The following is a 20,235-nucleotide window of genomic DNA, read 5'->3' as shown; positions in this document are numbered from 1 at the left end:
ATGTCAGTTAGAATTTTACTGCATTATTTCATCTCAGTCGTGTCATGCATCCTGTCCATATTAATAGCTCGCTAAGAATAGTGTTTTGGATTCATTACACATATTTGCTGTCACCATATGTTTGGTGTACTGCCACCACAAGCTGTCTGTGAACATGCAGCACATCACTCTCAACTCACAGAAAGCATCACTGCACTACACACATTGTGTGTGTGTGAGATTGTGTGTTTTAAAGATATAATACATTGTAAATAGAAGCACTAAAATGCTGCTGGATGCCATAAATATATATTTTGTCCTTAAAGTAATGTAGGGAGAAAATCAATACGCTGAAAAACACTATAAAAGCAATAAAAAAAATGAGTATGATGTCCTTTGCCCTTGACAAAGTCTCTTTAAATGACACAATGCCTCAGAATTGTAAGCCTCTCTGAATTTGCTCTTTTTCATTTGATTTTAAGAATATTAAGAACTGGTCTACTATAGTAATGGCCTCTCAGTCAATTCCTGTAATGCTTCCTGGACCTTGTTGGAAGCAAACTGCTGAAAACGCACCTCTTGAGAATTTCCAGAAACAGAATAAAGAGAAAGCTCTTAATACAACTAAAATCACTTTAACACACTTTAAGTGTCTTGCTGCCTTTATTTTCCATCACAGCAATCATTTGCTGTACTACCATGTGGTATATTTGACTTTTTTTTTACTTTCTACTTCATTCATTCATTTATTCATTTATTCATTCATTCATTCATTCATTCATTCATTCATTCATTCATTTATTCATTCGTTCATTCATTTTCGGCTTTGTCCCTTTATTAAACAGGGGTCACCACAGCGGAATGAACCACCAGCTTATCCAGCATATGTTTTATGCAGTCCTTCCAGCTGCAACCCATTTCTGGGAAACATCCATACACTATGGACAATTTAGCCTACCCAATTCACCTGTACCGCATGTCTCTGGACTGTGGGGGAAACCGGAGCACCCGGAGGAAACCCAGGCAAACACGAGAAGAACATGCAAACTCCACACAAAAACAACAACTGACCCAGCAGAGGCTCGAACCAGTGACTTCCTTGCTGTGAGGTGACAGCACTACCTACTGCACCACCGCGTCGCTCTTGACTTTAATTCGAATGAGTAAAATAAAAATAAAAAATACAAAACAATTCATCATACTAAAATGTACAAATCAGACCGTACAAGTTCATAGGAATTAGCAACTAAATCAAAATGTTACATATTGCTTTGAGATTGCATTGGAGGAGAAATATGCTTATTTAATCCTATCCCTTCAGCACTCTGCATTAATTATAAATAGCAATCTATAACAATAATAATCAAATTATCACTCCATAATTGTAATTCCATTCTTATCCTGATACACTCATTTTACATGACTAAATAAATTGAAGGATCAACAATCAAATCGGTTCATCTTGCATATATATTCTGAAAGCCATAACTGAATGTGGATCTTGTGAAATGTATGGTTTTGGATACTGTTTCCTGGCATATTAACAATTTGTTAAATCTATAAGATCTATAAATCTATAAAGATAACAGTTTCCAGAATATTTAAGTATTTCTATCGTTAACAGATCCCTGAGCAGCAACATTCAATAATACACATACATATTGCTGCTCCTTGTTCAAACTACTTATTTAAAATAAGCTAAATCAAATTCTTGAGGGTTACTTAGGGTCAACCTAATTGTTTAAATTTGCAAAACCAGTTAATTTAACTTAATCAATTTGTGTTGGGATAACATCAAGGTATTGTGTGGAATCCAGCATTTTTTACAGTATGTATACAGTTTGTATATATGTATATGTATATATGTATATGTATGTATATGTATAGGTATGTAAATTTATATATGTATATAGATTAGAAACTGCTTAAATACGAAGCAGAAGATGTTAGTCAGATTAGTCAGAATTACTGAATAGTGTTTTGTGCATAGAACTTGACAATTTGACAGTTTGCCTTTAAACAATTGCAAACTGTGTTAATAAATCAGTTTACAGTGGATTTTCAACATGTTTTCTGTAAAATAGACTCAGCACGAAACTCAGTATGCAGCTTCACAGTGCTGCGTTATTACTGACAATGTGGATACTGTAATACTGCACAGATACTGCTTGTAAGATTTTTGAAACAAAATCTGCTTCTGCCTGCATGTGGTTTTAAACACACCTCACTACAAGCTGTTTACAGTTACCAAGCACACAATGTTACAAATATGCACTGAGCTTTGAATGCAGCTCTTCCACTCAAAAACGAGAGTTGAAACAATACTATACAATGGGCTGGCTGAAATCAAAACACCAATATCTGATCAACCTTTAAAGGTCCCCTGAAGTGTCTTAAAATGCACAGCTGTTTTAATGTCTTACAATTTCAACTAAAACATACAAGGACAGAACAGACTTGAGTAGCCTGTCCTCTTTTTAAAAAATGGCCAATAGCGTTTCGTTTACTCCACAGCTTTGCCAGTCAGAATCATTGGCTGTTAGGAGTCAGATGTGAGTTCAGCTGAGAGTATATAATAGTAATGCAGAGACTTTAAAATACAGCATTCAGTGTAGAATTCAAATGGGTTCATCACATTTTGTGCACATGTTCTACTCCCATGCTCCCGATCTGCTATCGTGTTTCTGAACTAGAGGTCACTGTGTGTGTGTGGATGCGCCATGGTGCTGGTTTGTGACATCTACTTAAACATTATAATAATAACCTTTATTTAACCAGGTAAGTCAACATTAATTTCATTCACCCCAAAAGGAAAGCATATTTACTCTTGAAAACTTTGAATACATTACTCTGAATCATCCTAGCATACACACAGCATCATAAGATGTTAATATTAGGTTAGATTAAAATTGTGCTGTCAGGTGACCAAAATTTAATGCCTGTTATTTTGACGTCAAATGACATTGCGTTGGTAAATGACGAAAATCCAATGTCAAACCAACATCTTAAGCCAACCTCATATTGAAGTCAAATACTGACATTTATATCAAAGTATTTTTATTTTTTGAGCACAGCATCAGAAATTAAGTAATTGCATCGTAACATGTACAGTACTTCTCAAGGTATGGTCATGAGGAATCCTGCTTCAGAAATAACTCCTCTCCCAGTCATCTTTCCAAGTTTCACCAGAGGTGGCAGTGACGCACCAAAAACTTTGTTGTCGAACACCGTAAAACAGGAAGAAGAAGAAATAAGCTGCGTCCCAAATGGCACACTATACACTATGCACTCATGCACTATGTACTAATGCACTTACACACTCAACAGGATAGTATATGTATGTAGTACAGCATATAGTATATGTATGGCACACTAATGTTTTTTTAACAAGCGGAAATTTAAACCATTTCCCTGATGACGTTTGACGGTTGCCAAATCAGTGAAATAAACGACCGAATTATCAAATAATACCTGCCGTGAGTATTGCTGCATTCACCATGGGGAGGCGCTATAATCACTCTCGTAGGAGAATTTTGCTTTCACCATCCAAAATAAATAAAGTTATTCAACATGTGTGTCCGATAGCTCCGCCCCTTCCGCTACGTAAGCAAACCTGTTTTCGTTGAGTGCGTGAAGTGTCCATCATTCCATACTTAATTTTAGCGGCTGAATGAGTGCATCATCCGGGTAATTAAAGTGCACTTATTATTTTTAGAGTTTTCAGTGTGAACACACTACTTACACTATTTATACTACAAAATGGCGTAGAATAGTGCATAAGTATGCGATTTGGGATGCAGCTATAGTAATTCTTACCACCATATTGATTTACTTTCATGGGCTAGACACTGCCCTTACAGCTTGGTGAATGTCGGTGCCGTCACTTATTGATCCGCGATCGGTAAATGTAGCTTGTGTGGATGCTACTGCGCTACTTGACTAATAAAATAGCTTCGCTACTGAAAAGCTATTGATTTAGAAAGTAGCGACGCTACCGACACGCTACTGAGAAATTTAGTTAAGCTAGTAGCGTCACTGCTTGTAGCGATGCTACTGCCCAACACTGGTTATCACCATAGGTTTGTATTAGTAAATGTTAAAGTAACTGTTAAAATGTTAATAGTAAATGTTAAGCTAATTTCCCTACGGAGAAAATGAATCCAGTTTTACCAACCCTCAATTCTTACTCACATGCAATGCTTTCACCTGACCTGAGAACAGTTTCTGTTTTTAGAGCTCTTGTTTTGAGTGTGGCAGTGGAATAATACACAGGGTGTGAAAAGCCTATTTTGGAGCAGATCGAGGAACAGACAACACTGCCATCAAAAATAACTCTGCAGATGTCTGAGAGTGATATTGCCCAGAAAGAGCACACATGGCCTCTCCACATGTGATGAACGAGCCTCCACGCTTTTCTGTTCTACAGTACGTCTCTCCAAATCTCATTCTTCAAATCCATCTATTTTTGGTCCGTCGCTGTTCGTATTTGTGGTACCACCTGCAAAGCCTTTAATTAGCTCACATCTGCTTCCCTCCCTCCCCTCCGCTCTAAAAGACCATCACGTAGCATAACCCCCAAATCAAAAGGCCATCGGGACTAAAGCAGGCTACAACCGCTAATACATCTGATTCCTTAAAGGCTGCAAGACGTTGTTAGAAGCGAGAATTTTCTGACACGCTGAAAATAAAGCCTTCAAACAAAACCAACAAGGAATTAAATATAGATTTTTATGCTCTTTGCCAACCAAGGCAATCTCAAAAACAAAAAGCAATCAATAATGCTCAAAAGAGAATGAGAAATGGGACAAAACAATTTGAAGAGCATTTCAGTAGGGACATGTTTCCGTTTTGCTTTCAAATAAAAATGTTTTTTTTTTATTTTTTTTACTTTTATTTTTGTGTTGCAGGCCTGCGCCGCAGTTACTCATGCAGTGTTTGTAACGTGGTCCTCAACTCTATCGAGCAGTATCACGCACATCTCCAGGGCTCCAAACACCAAAACAAGTGAGTGTGAATTTTCTGTTATGAACTTTCATCCATGTCCTTTGTCATTTTAAGTTTATAGTGTACTATAATAATACTGTACATATACATTAAAGGTGCAGTAGGTGATCTGCTAAAATGCTAACCGGTTAGCATAATATATTTGAAACAGTCCCTCCCCTGCCGTCCTAACCCCCACCTCCTAAGATCATGAACGCACACATAATACTACAATTCCCAATGAAAAACTGTATTATCTCTAGCACGTTTTCAGATTTGTAACAAGCAAAACTTGTCATAATGTGAAATATTTCATGCATGCAAGGATCGCTGGTCTTACTCTCTCACCCTCTTTGTCCTAAAGCAACTACTGTATGCTTAGTGGTTGGCTGGCATGGTGCCGGTATTAAACTTATTACTAAGCCATACTTAAATTAGCATGCTGAACAATATAGCGAGCGCATCACAGATTGTCATTGTTCAAAAATGAACCAATGTGAATATAAAACCAACTTCACCTCAGTAAAGCAGGCTAGGCGTAATAGCGATATTACTAGTGTTTTTTTTTTTTTTTTTTTGTTAAACTAAAATAAAAATCTACATTATTGACGCTGTAAAAGGTAACAATACCTTATGAAGTTGAAAATAGTCACGGGAGAAAGACTGTGGAACAAATTTTGAGTGAAGAAAAATGGCTTTCGGTCTGTTCTGGCATATTTTTCAAAGGTGCCAAAATATCAAACCGTAAGCAAAATTTTAATTACTTTTACAGAATTTATTAAACACCAGTTTGTCTAAATAAGATATTCCCTGATGTTTCGTAATGTTGTTTTCAGTGCAAATCCAATGTAGTTACTGTGATGCATGTATTCTGGGACTGTGACATGATTAAGACATCCTGTAAAAAAATCCACAAATTAGTTCTGAAGATTATAGGTAAAACGTTTGTCGTATCTCCAGCTATTTATCTTTTGAATTGTAAAACTGCTCTAAACCCTAAGGCTGATCTATACTTCTGCGTCAAGCGCACGCGTATGATACAGCACAGTCTATGCGTGGAGCTGACAGACAATCGGCCCAACCATATTTAACTAGATGAGCATTTTTTTAGTTTTATCCCTTACTCAGAATATATAAAAAATATAAACACATTTATCGTTTACTTTTATAATTTATCATTTATTTTAATCATTACCACTGGAATGTGAAGAGACTCACCTCGTAAAAAGACAATCACCTACTGCACCTTTAACAGTTCTGCTTGGCTGTGATTTAAACTTAAGCCCTTTACAAAAAAATACAAAAAACTTCCTGTCTCACAACTGATGTTCATCAATGTGATCTTTAAAGTCTTTCATCATCCCTTTAAAAATCTCTTTGTTTTCATCTTTCAAGTCTAAGATCAGCTTATCATCCATATTTGTTATGCATAACCTGACTGATTCTGTCCTCAAAGGGAACATCAGTGGTCTCAGTTATCATAGTCGCTCAGTTCTCCTGCGTCCTGTTGGGTTCAATAGAAATTTCTGTGATACTGCTGGAACTTTCCACATTGTACAGTCAAATCATGTAGTTACATGTGCTGCTGACCGGTGGGATATCGGCGGTTAAAGCACTCTGATATAAGGCTGCAATATTAAAGCATCAGTTTCTCAGTTTTTCTTTGAACTCCTGATAAAAATGACACAAGCCTCTCTGCTGTTTCTCACAATAGGAAGAGTTATGAAAAATCTCCCTGCACATCTGTTTTAATAACCATAACTGTCATTATTTACAGAAAATCTTCCTCATCTGCTTTAAATAAAAAAGGATGCATATCAGTGATCTGAAATATCATCTGAGATTTGATTTGAGAGCTGCATCTGGGTGCTTTTGTGGTGAATACTGAATTCACCCTTTTTCTTGCATTACTGGTCTTTTGTTTGCTTGTTTATGGCCCAATTCTCATGCCAATTAGAATCATGTTACTAGAACTGGAGTGGGTTATATTGGTGCTGTGAACGAGATAGTAGTGAAGTTTTAGGGGTAGCTACTCGGAGCTGTTTGAGTAAGCCTTGCAACCCTGCCATCAAGAGGTGCACTGGTGATTGATGCTAGGGGCTGTGGTCTTTAGGGTCCTTGTTAGTATACTCACATTCCTTGCTGGAGATTTCGGATTGAATCCTGCTAAGAGTGGGGTAAGTAGATCCATAGGGGTTACACTGGTGCTGTGACTGGTATAGGTGTGAGGTTTAGGGGGCGGGTTTTGTAGTCCAGCTAGTACACACTTTGCTTGCAACCTTTACCCGCCTGGTCTGCGATCCTATGTTTCCCTGTTAATGTACACACACTAAGGGTGCTTTCACACCTACACTTTTGTTTCGGAACGTATCTCGTTTGCCCAGTTAGCGCGGTTCGATTGGCATATGTGAACAGGGCAATCACGCTCTGTTCCGCGCCAAAGCAATCGCTGCGAGATCGCTTGAATGAGGTGGTCTCGGCTCGATTGAAACGAACCCTGGAGCGGTTCGATTGCAGTGAGAAAGCGATCCGATCCGAGCGCGGTTATATCACAGTGTTTTATGCATACGTAATAGGCTTACGGCTATATGAAGAGAGAATTATGAGTAGGGCGGGAAGTTTCGCGAGTCTCCGGATGCCCGCAAACAAGTGATGATCTCCCGGTAATCTTGCCTCTCCCTCCCTCAAATAGGCATCGTCGCGCACCCTTTTTACCCCTCCCCACCGCGTCTCTTCTCAGACATGTCGCGCGCGCGCACCCTGTCAATCACCACCAAACCACCACCTCTCCTGACAGCTGAGCGGGACGCTGCAAAATAAACCCTGACACTCTGACCAATGTGAGGAGAGTTTACTCGCACGTGACTTGTTTTAGCTCTTTTAGTCCGTTTAGAAACTTTGCAGTGTGAAAGCGAACCGCTCCAAGAGCAAAGAGCAACAATGTAACAATTGTAATCTCTGTTTCGGAACAACTGAATCGATTCACAGGTGTGAAAGCACCCTAATTCTTGGTGAGGGAAAGGGTAGATAACACCTATGATTATATACTCTGGCCCTGTCCCATTTAGCATTAAAGTATGCAAGCTAGTAGGAGTAAAGAGTGAAGCTGGAGAGGATACATTGGTGCCATTACCTGGAATTGAGTTGCAATTAGGATGATGGTTGTAAAAGATGGGAGCTGTACTAACTTTGCAAGCAACCTTTACTCCCCTGGCCTGCAATCCTATGTTTCCTTGTTAGTGTACCCACACTGGTTCTTGGTGAGGGGAAGGGCAGATAACACCTATGATTTTATACCCTGGCTGTGTCCCATTGAGCAGTAAGTTTAAAGTAGGCAAGCTAGTTGGAGTAAAAAGGAAAGCTGGAGGGGATACTTTGGTGCCATGACCTGGATTTCAGTTGGGCTTAGGGTGATGGTTTTAATAGATGGGAGTTGTTTGAAAAAACCCACCCCCTTGGCATCAAGAGGTGCACTGGTAATTAATGCTAGGTCCTAAGGCCTTGAGATCATTGTTATTGCACCTGCTTTCCTTGCTGGAGATGTCAGTATCAGTCCTGCTTAGAGCGAGTAAGTAGATCCATAGGGGTTACACTGGTGTTGGGACTGGTATAGATGTGAGGTTGGGGGGGGGGGGGGTTTGTAGCCCAGCTAGTACTAACTTTGCAAGCAACCTTTACTCCCCTGGCCTGCGATTCTATGTTTCCTTGTTAGTGTTCCCACACTGGTTTTTGGTGAGGGGATGGGCAGATAACACCTATGATTTTATACTCCGGGTGTGTCCCATTGAGCAGTAAGTTTAATGTAGGCAAGCTAGTAGGAGTCAAGAGTGAAGCTGGAGAGGATACATTGGTGCCATGACCTGGATTAAAGGTGTGTTTAGGGTGATGGTTGTAAAAGATGAGAGCTATTTGAAAAAGCCTCACTCCCCTGGCATCAAGAGGTGCACTGGTAATTAATGCTAGGTCCTAAGGCCTTGAGGTCCTTGTTATTGCACCTGCTTTCCTTGCTGGAGATGTCAGTTTCAATTCTGCTTAGAGCAGGTAAGTGGATCCATAGGGGTTACACTGGTGCTGTGGCTGGTATAGGTGTGAGGTTTGGAGAAGGTGAGTTTTGTAGCCCAGCTAGTAGGGGCTTTGCAAGCAACCTTTACTCCCTTGGACTGCGATACTTTGTTTTCTTGTTAGTGTACCCACTTGGTACCCACACTGGTTCTTGGTGAGAGGAAGAGTAGGTAGCATCTATGATTTTATACTCTGGCTTTGCCCCATTGAGCAGTATGTTTAAAGCAGGCAAACTATTAGGAGTAAAGAGTTACATTGGTGGCATGATGGGGATTTGAGTTGGGTGTAGGGGGATGATTGTTAAAGATAGGAGCTGTTTGAGAAAGCCTCACTTCCCTGGCATCAAGAGGTGCACTGGTAATTAATTCTAGGGTCTATGGATTTGCTGGAGATGTCAGTTTTAATCCTGCTCAGAGTGGGTAAGTAGATTCATAGGGGTTACACTGTTGCTGTCATTGGTATAGTGGTGAGGTTTAGGCGGGGTGAGTTTTGTAGCCCAGCTAGTACTAACTTTGCAAGCAACCTTTACTCCATTGGCCTGCGATCCTATGTATCTTTGTTAGTGTACCCACACTAGTTCTTGGTGAGGAGATGGGTAGACAACACCTATGGGTTTATACGTGGGCTGTGTTCCATTTAGCAGTAAGTTTAAAGTAGGCAAGCTAGTATGAATAAAAGTGAAGCTGGAGGGGATACATTGGTGCCATGACCCGGATTTGAGTTGGGTTTAGGGTGATGATTGTAATAGATGGGAACTAGGAAAATATGAGGATATACGTTGGTCCTGTGACCCTTGTGGTTTCACTCTTCAAAATTTGTGCACCAACGATAATACGATTGACCTTTTAGGGTTAGCTATTGAGTAAGACTTCTTGTCAGCCAGATTTAAGCTTGTGTTTTCTCTATTAGCCTGGCTTAGCAGGAAACTTCATGCAAGACGAAAGTGGTTATTTTAAGCAAGTTTGCATAACACAATGTTTTCTGTTGAGAGTGAGGTGGGTAAACATTGCCACCTGTGAGCACTTAGACACAATTAAAGTCACTTCTTGTTTCCGTCTGGCAGAGCCCTCTGTGCATCAAGCAGCGGTGTTTAGTTGATCTGCATCCCGTTTGCCTCCAAATTCACAAAATAGCCGTTCGGAAACATGCCCATCAGCCTCATAATGAAATAAAAATGATTTAGAGCAAAGTTTAGAGAGGGGGGTGAGGGATAATGGGTAGGTGGCAGAGCTCCCATTGTTTGTCCAATCAGACAAACATTTGACAGAAACGAACCCACCTTTATAAGAGAAACTGTCAGGTTTAGAGCCTGTGGTGAAGGTGTAACTTTATCGGCATCTGGCCCGTTTCTGAAAGCTACGTGAGTCGACTACAACTGCTTCCAACAGCCCCTAATTGCTCTTCACAATAAACCAATTGATTAACATGCCAACAGAGCCAGGGTTGGGCAGGAGGACTCCAGCTGAAGCCCAAATCACTACTATCTTACAATCATTAATTGTAATTAGTGCTACATCCTCTCTTACGAGGAATCACTGACAGCCAGGAAGAGTATTGATTAAAGAGGATGTTTCCCTATCTTGTCGCTGCAGCAGGTCTCTGCGTATTCTGATTAAGCGGAGGACAAGTTCATGTATGGGTCTGTTTTGCATTGAGACAGCAAAAAGGAGAGCCTTTGTTTGTTCTTATAACCGCCCTGCAGAACATCAGTGTTCAGGATGCTGCCGGGGGAGGACAGCATTTCCGAACACTTCCAGCTACATACATATTAACTTTCTTTGTTAAAATGTCCTGCTTTTGTCAACAGTTAACATGCTTTGGCAAACTGCATTATGCACTGTATACAAACCTAGCCAAATGAGGACTGTTCAACTAATGTAAAATTAACTACTGTAATCTAGCAAACTATTAATGTAAAGCAGGCTGTTTATGGAAAATTCACTTTCAAGATGTGGAAAATGTAGAATTATTATTATCACTTTGGAATACCTGGATCTGGTCTTATTGGAGTATATATTTCCAAAAAAAAAAAAAAAAAAAAAACATTTCAGTTGTTCTACTACTCTTAACTTCATTCATTCATTTTCCTTTAACTTAGTGTCTTATTTATCAGGGGTCACCACAGTAGAATTAACCGCCAACTATGCTGGCATATGTTTTAAGCAGTGGCTGCCCTTCCAGCCGAAACCCTGTACTGCGAAACACCCATACACTTTGGTTTATTTTATTTACCTATAGTGCATGTCTTTGGACTGTGGGGGTAACAGAAGCACCCGGAGGAGATCCATGCAAAGACAGGGAGAAGATACAAACTCCACGCAGAAATTCCACCTGGCTCAGCTGGGACTTGAACCAGCAGCCTTCTTGTTGTGAGGCGAACCACTGAGCCACCATGCCCCTACTCTATAAGCTTTTCCATTTAATTCAACACTGTAATAAAAACAGCAGCTGGGTTGCTAAAAAAAGAACATAATGGGCATTAAATTACAGAAATTTGCTGTAAAATAACAGACTTAAAGCACAGAAATTTCTAAAATTTAACATTCATTATTTTACAGTAAAATTCTGTAAATTAAGGTCCTGTATTTTACGGTAAATTCCTGTAATTTAATGTTCGTTATTTTATGGTTAATTTCTTTAATTTAACGTGTTGTTAATGGTAAGTTGCTGCAATTTAAAGTCTGGTATTTGACGGTAAATTTCTGTGATTTAACATTCATTATTTAATGGTAAATTTCTGTAATTTATCAGATGATATTTTATAGTAAATTTCTGTAATTTAATGCCTGGTATTTTACAGTCAGTTTCTGTAATTTGAAATCTGTTATTTTATGGTAAATTTCATTAATTTAACGTCTAGTATATACAGTAAGTAATGTAATGTCTGTTATTTTATGGTAATTTTTTACAGCCGGTATTTAACAAAAAATAAATAAATAATGGATTTTTTTTTTTTACAGTAAATCTAGAAAAAATAAGTCCAGTAATATTGAACGAAATCAAATATCAAAATCTGTTGTGAGACATAAACATACATCGATGTTAGCAAAAGGTTTATCAAGCTCTTTAGCTTTTGTGCAGATAAAGTTGGCATTTAGCTTAATGTTCTTTTTCCTGCAGTGACTTTTCCAAAATCTAAAGTAGACTCCATCCTTAACAAGTTAAACTCTGCTACTATTCTGGGATAAATAAATTATATTTGTGTTTTCAAATGGCAGAGGCAGTCAAGCGAATTTTTATTTTTTTAAAACCACAAGTAAATCTGATAATGAGCTTGATCAAACGAAATCTTGAGAAGATGAAACAGCACAAATGAATCAGGATAGCGGGAGACAGAAGCAAAGGGCGTCAGAAAATGTGACAGAAGAAGAAACTCTGGGCTCTTCTTGAATATTAATGAGTCATTTAATTAGTTTTTTTCACTTCACAAAAAATAGTAAAGTAAATAGTGATTGTTTATACAATTTTTGTTTAAAGCTACATGTATTTATTATCAATGACTGACCTTTAACGTTATATGGCACAAAATAATAAAACACCATTCAGAAATGTGAAGCTCTTTTTTGCACTATCACCGTTTAATGACGTCATGTTACAGGAAAACTGAAATAGTTTGTAGAAAGTCAGTTACGATAACATTTATTTCCTGGTTTTGTTCTGGGAATTATTCATTTACAAATTAAGCACTGGCAAAACTAAAATAGTCATAAGATGTACCTTAATCAATATTAGCTTGTACATATCTATTTCAAATTTGCTACTGTGCATGCATGCTAACATTAGAAAACAAACAGCAATTGCGCCCTGTGATATTAACCAAACTATTTTACTTTTGGTGGTTCAAAGTTGAATAAAACTGATAGACAACACCCATTCCTGTTAAACTTTTGAAAAACCTTTTAAATCTACTTCAAATGTTGATTATGTCATAACTTACAGTATCTAAAAACATACTGAGATATTTATAAGGAGCTCATTTATCACCATTCATTATAGTGAATGCTTTTGGACTCTTAAGACTTGTTTTGGTTTTGTATAGTGATTGATGATAATGATGTTATGTCATTAAAGCAACAATTACGATTATTATTGCAGATGATAATATCACACACCCCTACTTGTCATTCGTTTTTCCTGCGCTGGATGTGATCAGATTAGCATCCATTGCATTTAAAATTTACAAAGGATATCCAGTGCCCTTCAGATTGAGGACACACATAGTACATTGAGAAACACACACACACTGAGCATCACAGGGGCCCGTTTTCATGCTGAGAAACTCGCTCACTGACTCACACACACATTCATCAGAAAGACACTGGGGGCCCGGCCCTCTAATGTTGAGATCCAGACACACGCTCTAATCAGAGGAGCTCCAGGGGCCCGTCCCCCTCCCTCTGATACCCAGCAGATGGGAAAAGGGGGTGTAATATCTGCCAGGTTGGTTTCACCATGCAGGACAGCGGCCAGAAAATACCTGATTTCATTTTAAACTGCCAGCATGCTAGAACATATTGTTTCAAAAGAAGAGAGTGGCCCAGAATTTAAGCATACAGAACAACCTGAACCATCTCGCTGTTTTGGTAAAGTACATTGGTTTTAAAATAGGGATAGTTAACCCCAAAATGTCATCTTCTAGTCATTCTTTTTAATACTTGCATGATTTTGTTTCTTAGCAGGAAACACAATATAATATTCTGCTGAATGTCCAAATTACATTATTAAACTTGTAAAAAAAAAAAAAAGACAGCATGTTAAATGAGAATTTGAAGTATGGCATACTTCATTAAAATAAAGGCGACTAAGTATTCAAAAATGATTTATTTTTTCATTTATTTATTTTTTATAAATTGGTCTTACAATTCATATTTTTACAATTCATATGTATTGATTTTGGTACTTTTGCCATAATCTGACATGTCAATTATTTGGTAGAGGTTGATATTTTAGAAGTTATGGGATGTGTTGGGAAAAAAATGATTAAGTGTTTTAACTAGTGACATTAGGAGTTAAGAAACACAATCCAAACATTTTTTTTTCTTGGTGGGATAGTTAAATGGTTAAAGTGCAATTTAAAGGCTTAACCAGTTTAATTCTTATTTTAAAAATTACAAATATTTTTTTTATTATTATTAATATTTTATGTAAACTGCTTTTATTCTAGCTGAAATAAAATAAATAAGACTTTATATACTTTTTAGAAAATTCCTTGCTCCGTAAGTCATCATTTGGCAAAAATTTAAAAAAGAAAAAAAATTATTTAATTCATTCATTCATTTTCTTGTCGCCTTAGTCCCTTTATTAATCCGGGGTCGCCACAGCGAAATGAACCGCCAACTTATCCAGCACATTTTTACGCAGTGGATGCCTTTTCAGCCACAACCCATCTCTGGGAAACCTCCACACACACTCATACACTACGGACAATTTAGCCAACCCAATTCACCTGTCCAGCATGTCTTTGGACTGGGGGAAACCGGAGCACCCGGAAAAAACCCACGCGAACGCAGGGAGAACATGCAAACTCCACACAAAATCGCCAACTGAGCCGAGGATTGAACCAGCGACCTTCTTGCTGTGAGGCGACAGCACTACCTACTGCGCCACTGCCTCGCCCAATATTATAATTATTAATTCTAAAAATCAACAAAAGTTTAAACTGCATCATATTTCATTTGACATATTTCACACATATTTCATTTTACTACAGTTTTCAAGGTCATGACTGAACCCCTGCTGTTGAATATCTACCGTTTGTTCGTTCATGTATTATTCGTTCGTCTGTTCGTTCGTTCGTTTGTTAGATATTTCATTAATTCGTTAGTTTGTTCATTAGTTCATTAGTTCGTTAGTTAGTTAGTTAGTTAGTTAGTTAGTTAGTTTGTTCGCTCGTTCATTTGTTAGTTTGTTAGTCCTTAGTTAGTTAGTTAGTTAGTTCATTCATTAGTTAGTAAGTTCATTCGTTAGTTCATTAGTTAGTTCAGTAGTTAGTAAATTAGTCAGTTAGTTATTTGGTTCATTCATTAGTTCATTAAACTCAACCTGATTTGGATCAAGTCAAGGGAGAGTAAATGATGTCAGAATTTTCATTTTTTGAGTGATCTATCCAGTCAGAAACAAAATGCTGTTACAGTACACTGAACTTTATGTAAGATGACACGGGGCTTGGTGGTTAGCATTGTCACCTCACAGCAGGAAGGTCGCTGGTTCGAGTGCCTGGAACAATTGGCGTTTCTGTGTGCCGTTTGCATGTTCTGCCCCATGCTTGCGTGGGTTTCCACTGGGTGCTCCAGTTTACCCCACAGTCCAAAAACATGCTCTATAGGTGAATTGATTAAACTAAATTGACCGTAGTGTATTAGTGTGGATGATTGTGTATGGATGTTTCCCACTACTGGGTTGCATCTGGAAGGGCATCAGCTGTGTAAAACATATGCTGGATAAGTTGCAGTTCATTCCGCTGAGGCGAGGCCTAATGAATAAAGGGACTAAGCCAAAGGAAAATTAAAAAATTAATGAACTTGTTTAATACTAAATTCCAATGCACAACAAAGGGTGGAAACTCTGACCTCAGTGATGTTTTCAACTAAAGCACCATAAAAACTAGAACCAACAATAAAGAACAACAATCCTAAAAACAACAATAATCAACAACTTGAATTTTAGTGGGGAAAAAAGAGCAGCTCCATATTTAATGATGTCTATCAAATTAAGTGCTGAAACTTTTGAGAATTGAATCTCATTTGAGAAGTCATTCTCATAATTATTAAGATCATTTACAAAATCTCAAGCTTAATTTGTCAAGTAAGCAATAAGAAATCAAAAACGTGCTTCTTGTTCGCCAAAGGCAGCTTTAAAAAAACAAAAACTGGTTCTTCCAATGCAGATACTAAAGACTTCAGTGTTTAACATGCTGCGAGTCGTAAAGCTGGGTTTTTTCCTCACGCCATTAAATAAGAGGAACATTCAGCCTGAAGGAACTGCCGCTAATGTGAAGGAAATTGATTTTTGAAGACCAGGAAGGATAATGATAGCAGTCTAAAATAAGTCATAAATGAATCATGAATTCCCATTCAGCTGTGCCGGCTGCTTGAAGATCTGAGCGCCTCCATTATGGACAAAAGCCTAACTCAATGTGAAAGGTGCTATGGCTTTTTTTTAATGCACTTTTAGGTACTCTAAATGCCTGTCACCAGAAATACCCTCTGGATTTAAAGTAGACCTTAATGCCTCGTGATATATGGTAAAAAATGTCGAATTGGACACCAATGTGTGCATTAAACACTCAGCCTGTCCTCGCTTTGCATAGGCAGCAGTTTGTTGATGGATGCACTGACTTCGGGGATATTTTCTCTGCTTTTTCTTCGTTTTTTTTTGCATGGTTCAGATTCATATTACACAATCGAGCATTCCATGCCGAGCAGCAATGACAGTCCAAAGTCTGACGGCTATAATTATCTATCTGAAGAGCGGGAAGAGCCATCACACACCCTGACACCCCCTGCTGGAGCCTGTATGTCAAATGAGTGCTCAATTCAATGTTCAAATTACACCCGTCACTTCTGCAAGCTTCATGGAGCCGCTGGATAAAAGGAATAATTCATCCAAAGCTGTTTTCATAATGTTGTTCCAATATCATATGTTGTTATTTCTGAAATCAATTACAACGACAGCTAAATTCGGATGCTGGTCAATCATGTTCTGTATAAAGAAGCAATGGGATTGATTCAAAGGGATAGTTCACAGATAGTCTCGATTAGACATCTTTTGGCGCGATATGCACGACGCAAATATCCACGAATCGCTCTAGTTCAAAAATCTGAACTTAAACAGACATTTGTGCCGCGTTAACCAATCAGGAGCTTGCTCCTGTGGAAGCGCGATTGTGACGTAGCACCTGTTGTTGGTGTCCCGGGGGAAATTCTCATTCACAACAGTTCATCAAACTGGGTTCGGCACAGTCAGAGCACTGCTGAAAGCCTCCATCATCCAGGTTAAGTTTCTGGAGGAGTTTATGAGCTCAGAGCTAGATGCACCTCTGAAAGGATCTAGTAGACACGGCTCCAAATGAATCGATGCTGTTTTTCAGCTTTGATAAAGCACATAAACACAGCTATTCTCTCAATAAAATCCATGTTAGCCATTTAGCAACAAAGCTGGGTCACCGGGCAGACAGAAGCCCTGCCTATCACGCCCAATCCGCGTCTGTTCTGATGTGAATTTGACCAGCGAATGAAGCCGATTTGACGCATAAATGAACCAGGTTTTGACAGGCGAATGAAGCGAGTAAACTCAAATGTTCACACGGCTATTTACATGCGAATAGCGCGATTTATCCACACGTTCCAAGTCTGGTGTGAACACAGCATTATAATATGCCAAAAAAAGTTTGATTTTATTTCCATCATTTACACTTTTAAAATAGCATAAGACTAAAAATGGCATCTGCAAAAATTTCGGGACCCTGCAGAGTTTACAACTGCCCCTTTTGGAAAGCTGAGACCTTACAGTGGCATGGATTGTTGTCAATCATCATCTTGAAAGACCAGGGACCACATGTATCAGCGTTGCATATACACAAAAACTTTGCGTACTCCAGATTTCACGCTCACGTTTGGATTTACTAACAATAAAATGAACGTGAGAATGTGCGTTAATCCATGCCAGCTTCATGTCTGGCGTACGTGCATTTCTTGTGTGTGTTTGTTTTATTTCCATTGGCGACTCCTAGAGGCAATTATGTTAAACTGCACACTACAAAGTATCGCACCCACACATGTGAAAAACATTGCTGTTAATTTATAATTGATAAAATGGATTAATTGACACAATATATATATATATATATATATATATATATATATATATATATATATATATATATATATATATATATATATATATATATATATATATATATAATTTTTTTTTAACCAACTATGTGATTTAGAACATATAAAAGCATTTGCAAATGTTTACAACCCTTAGTCTACGGCAATGGCAGTGTTGGAGGACATTGTCAATGGTTGAATCCGAAGGCTCAGGCTGCTCTATGGGTGGCTTCAGTGATGTACAGTATTTAAAGATATTGATCCAGCTAAGTTTTTTTTATGTTATTTATATATTTTTTGTTGAGCGTAATTATTTTTTTGAGCGTAATAATTTTGTTGAGACAGCAGTTATCCATTAAAGACGTTGATTTTAACAACCCACAAACTGACCAAGAGGACAGATACAATAATGCCCACACTCGGTCAGTTGTAAAGCTGGCGACTAGGCAGCTGAAATGCCGGTGGCGCTACCTTGATAAGAGCGTAGGGGTCCTGATATTCCACCCTAATAAAGTGTTCCTTTAATACATCTGTGTCTACCACACAACACACACGGATACTACACCAGACAGTAAAGTGTCGCCCACAATTGAGGCAACTCTCTCCTCAAAGGGTGTTAGTTCAGTTTCTCTTCTTGCTTGCTTTTGCCATCGCTTTTTCGTTTGGTTTTGCCAAAGTGGAGTCATTACCATATTTATATTTATTTAAAAAAAAAAAACACATTGGAAAATTAGGTTGCTTTTGGAAGTGGTGTTAGTGAGGTGATCAGGGGGCACTCAACCTGCAGTCTGTGTGAGTCCTTATGGCGAAGGGGAGACTATACTGTCAGTGAGCTCCATCTTTTGGATGAGATGTTAAACTGAGGTTCTGACTCACTGTGGTCATTAAAAAAACCCATGGCACTTCTCGAAAAGAGTAGGAGTGTAATCCTGGTGTGCTAGCCAAGTTCCCTCTATTGGCCATTATCCATCATGGCCTCCCAATCAATACCATCCAATGAATTGGCTGTATCACTGTCTCTACTCTCCACCTCCACCATTGTCCTGTGGCTGCCATTGCCTCATCCAGGTGGATGCAGAACACTGGTGGTAGTGAGGAGAGACCCTCCCTCACACAATTGTAAAGTGCTTTGGGGGTTTGGCCATACACTAAACATCTGCTAAAAAACTAAAAACTAAAAGCATACTTTAGTGTGGTTGCTTGCACAATACTATGCAAAACATTCTATCTTAGTACATAAGATGGAAACAAATGGACTTGTATCACATATCTATCTATCTATCTATCTATCTATCTATCTATCTATCTATCTATCTATCTATCTATCTATCTATCTATCTATCTATCTATCTATCTATCTATCTATCTATCTATCTATCTATCTATCTATCTATCTATCTATCTATCTATCTATCTATCTATCTATCTATCTATCTTTTTATGGCTTTTCCAGGTAACTGCAAAAAAAAGTGCTGGTTTAACAAAAGAGTCCAAAGCAAAGAAAAAACAAAGGACAGGGCTGCTTCAGCAAATGCATGTTCTTCTCACATTTTCTTCAACTCTTGTAGGTTGCGTATATACAGTTTAATTCAAGAATAAGACATCAATATGGAGCCAGCATCAAATTAAATTTACAAAAGAGATTTTACATACAGTTGAAGTCAATTATTAGCCCTCCCGTACATTTTCCCCAATTTAATAGAAAGATTTGTTTTCAGCACGTTTCTAAACACAATAGATTTAACAATTAATTTGTAATAACTGATTTATTTTATGATGACAGTACATTATATTTACTACATATTTTTAAAGAAACTAGTATTCTCCTTAAAATTCCAATTTAAAGACTAAGTGTATGTGCCTAGGCCTATTTAGAGTGCTAAGATGTTACGATGTTACAAAGGACTTATTTTATGTCTTTGTTCCAACTACCAAGTTCCCTATAGCCTACACTTGTTATGAATACAATGCTAATACAAGTTTAAATGACTAATTCTTTAAAAAAGGCAAAAGAGCTGTGTGCATGTGCACATTAGAATAATGTCTATATAAATGGGTTCGGACTTTTAAAAAGTTGTCAATCAAAATGTACTTGTCGGGCTCGGGTCGAATTCTGTTGGGCTCGGGCCCTATATGGCTCAACTTTTAAGGCCTACTTTACACCTCTAAATTAGAAAAGTCACTGTAGTTCTGTAGACAGTCAAAAAAAATGCTTAAGAGGGATAAAGCTTCATTCACACTACGCAAGGAACTCACAGCGGCAAAGCTTCAAGAAACTGTTCATTTCAAAGGAGACCAATCAACTTCCGTGACATCCGTGAGCAACAGGGATCGTTGGCAACCAGGTGGACATGTCGAGCGACATGACAAAGATGAGAAT

The 20,235-nt window shown here is 38.2% G+C and overlaps 1 protein-coding gene across 2 annotated transcripts in view; it reads left to right on the top strand.

Moving 5' to 3' along the window:
• zgc:171482 overlaps positions 1-20,235 on the top strand; it is a 175,993-nt gene that overhangs the window by 122,570 nt on the left and 33,188 nt on the right. For both annotated transcript variants that reach the window (NM_001442163.1, NM_001442162.1), the window contains 1 exon segment: positions 4,887-4,983. In NM_001442163.1, the coding sequence (NP_001429092.1) occupies positions 4,887-4,983 (97 nt within the window).

Source organism: Danio rerio, chromosome 13, assembly GCF_052040795.2.
Source record: "Danio rerio strain M-AB ecotype USA chromosome 13, GRCz13ab, whole genome shotgun sequence".
NCBI lineage: Eukaryota > Metazoa > Chordata > Actinopteri > Cypriniformes > Danionidae > Danio > Danio rerio.
Note: the sequence above shows the minus strand (reverse complement) of the source record. Positions and strands in the feature narration are given on the sequence as shown.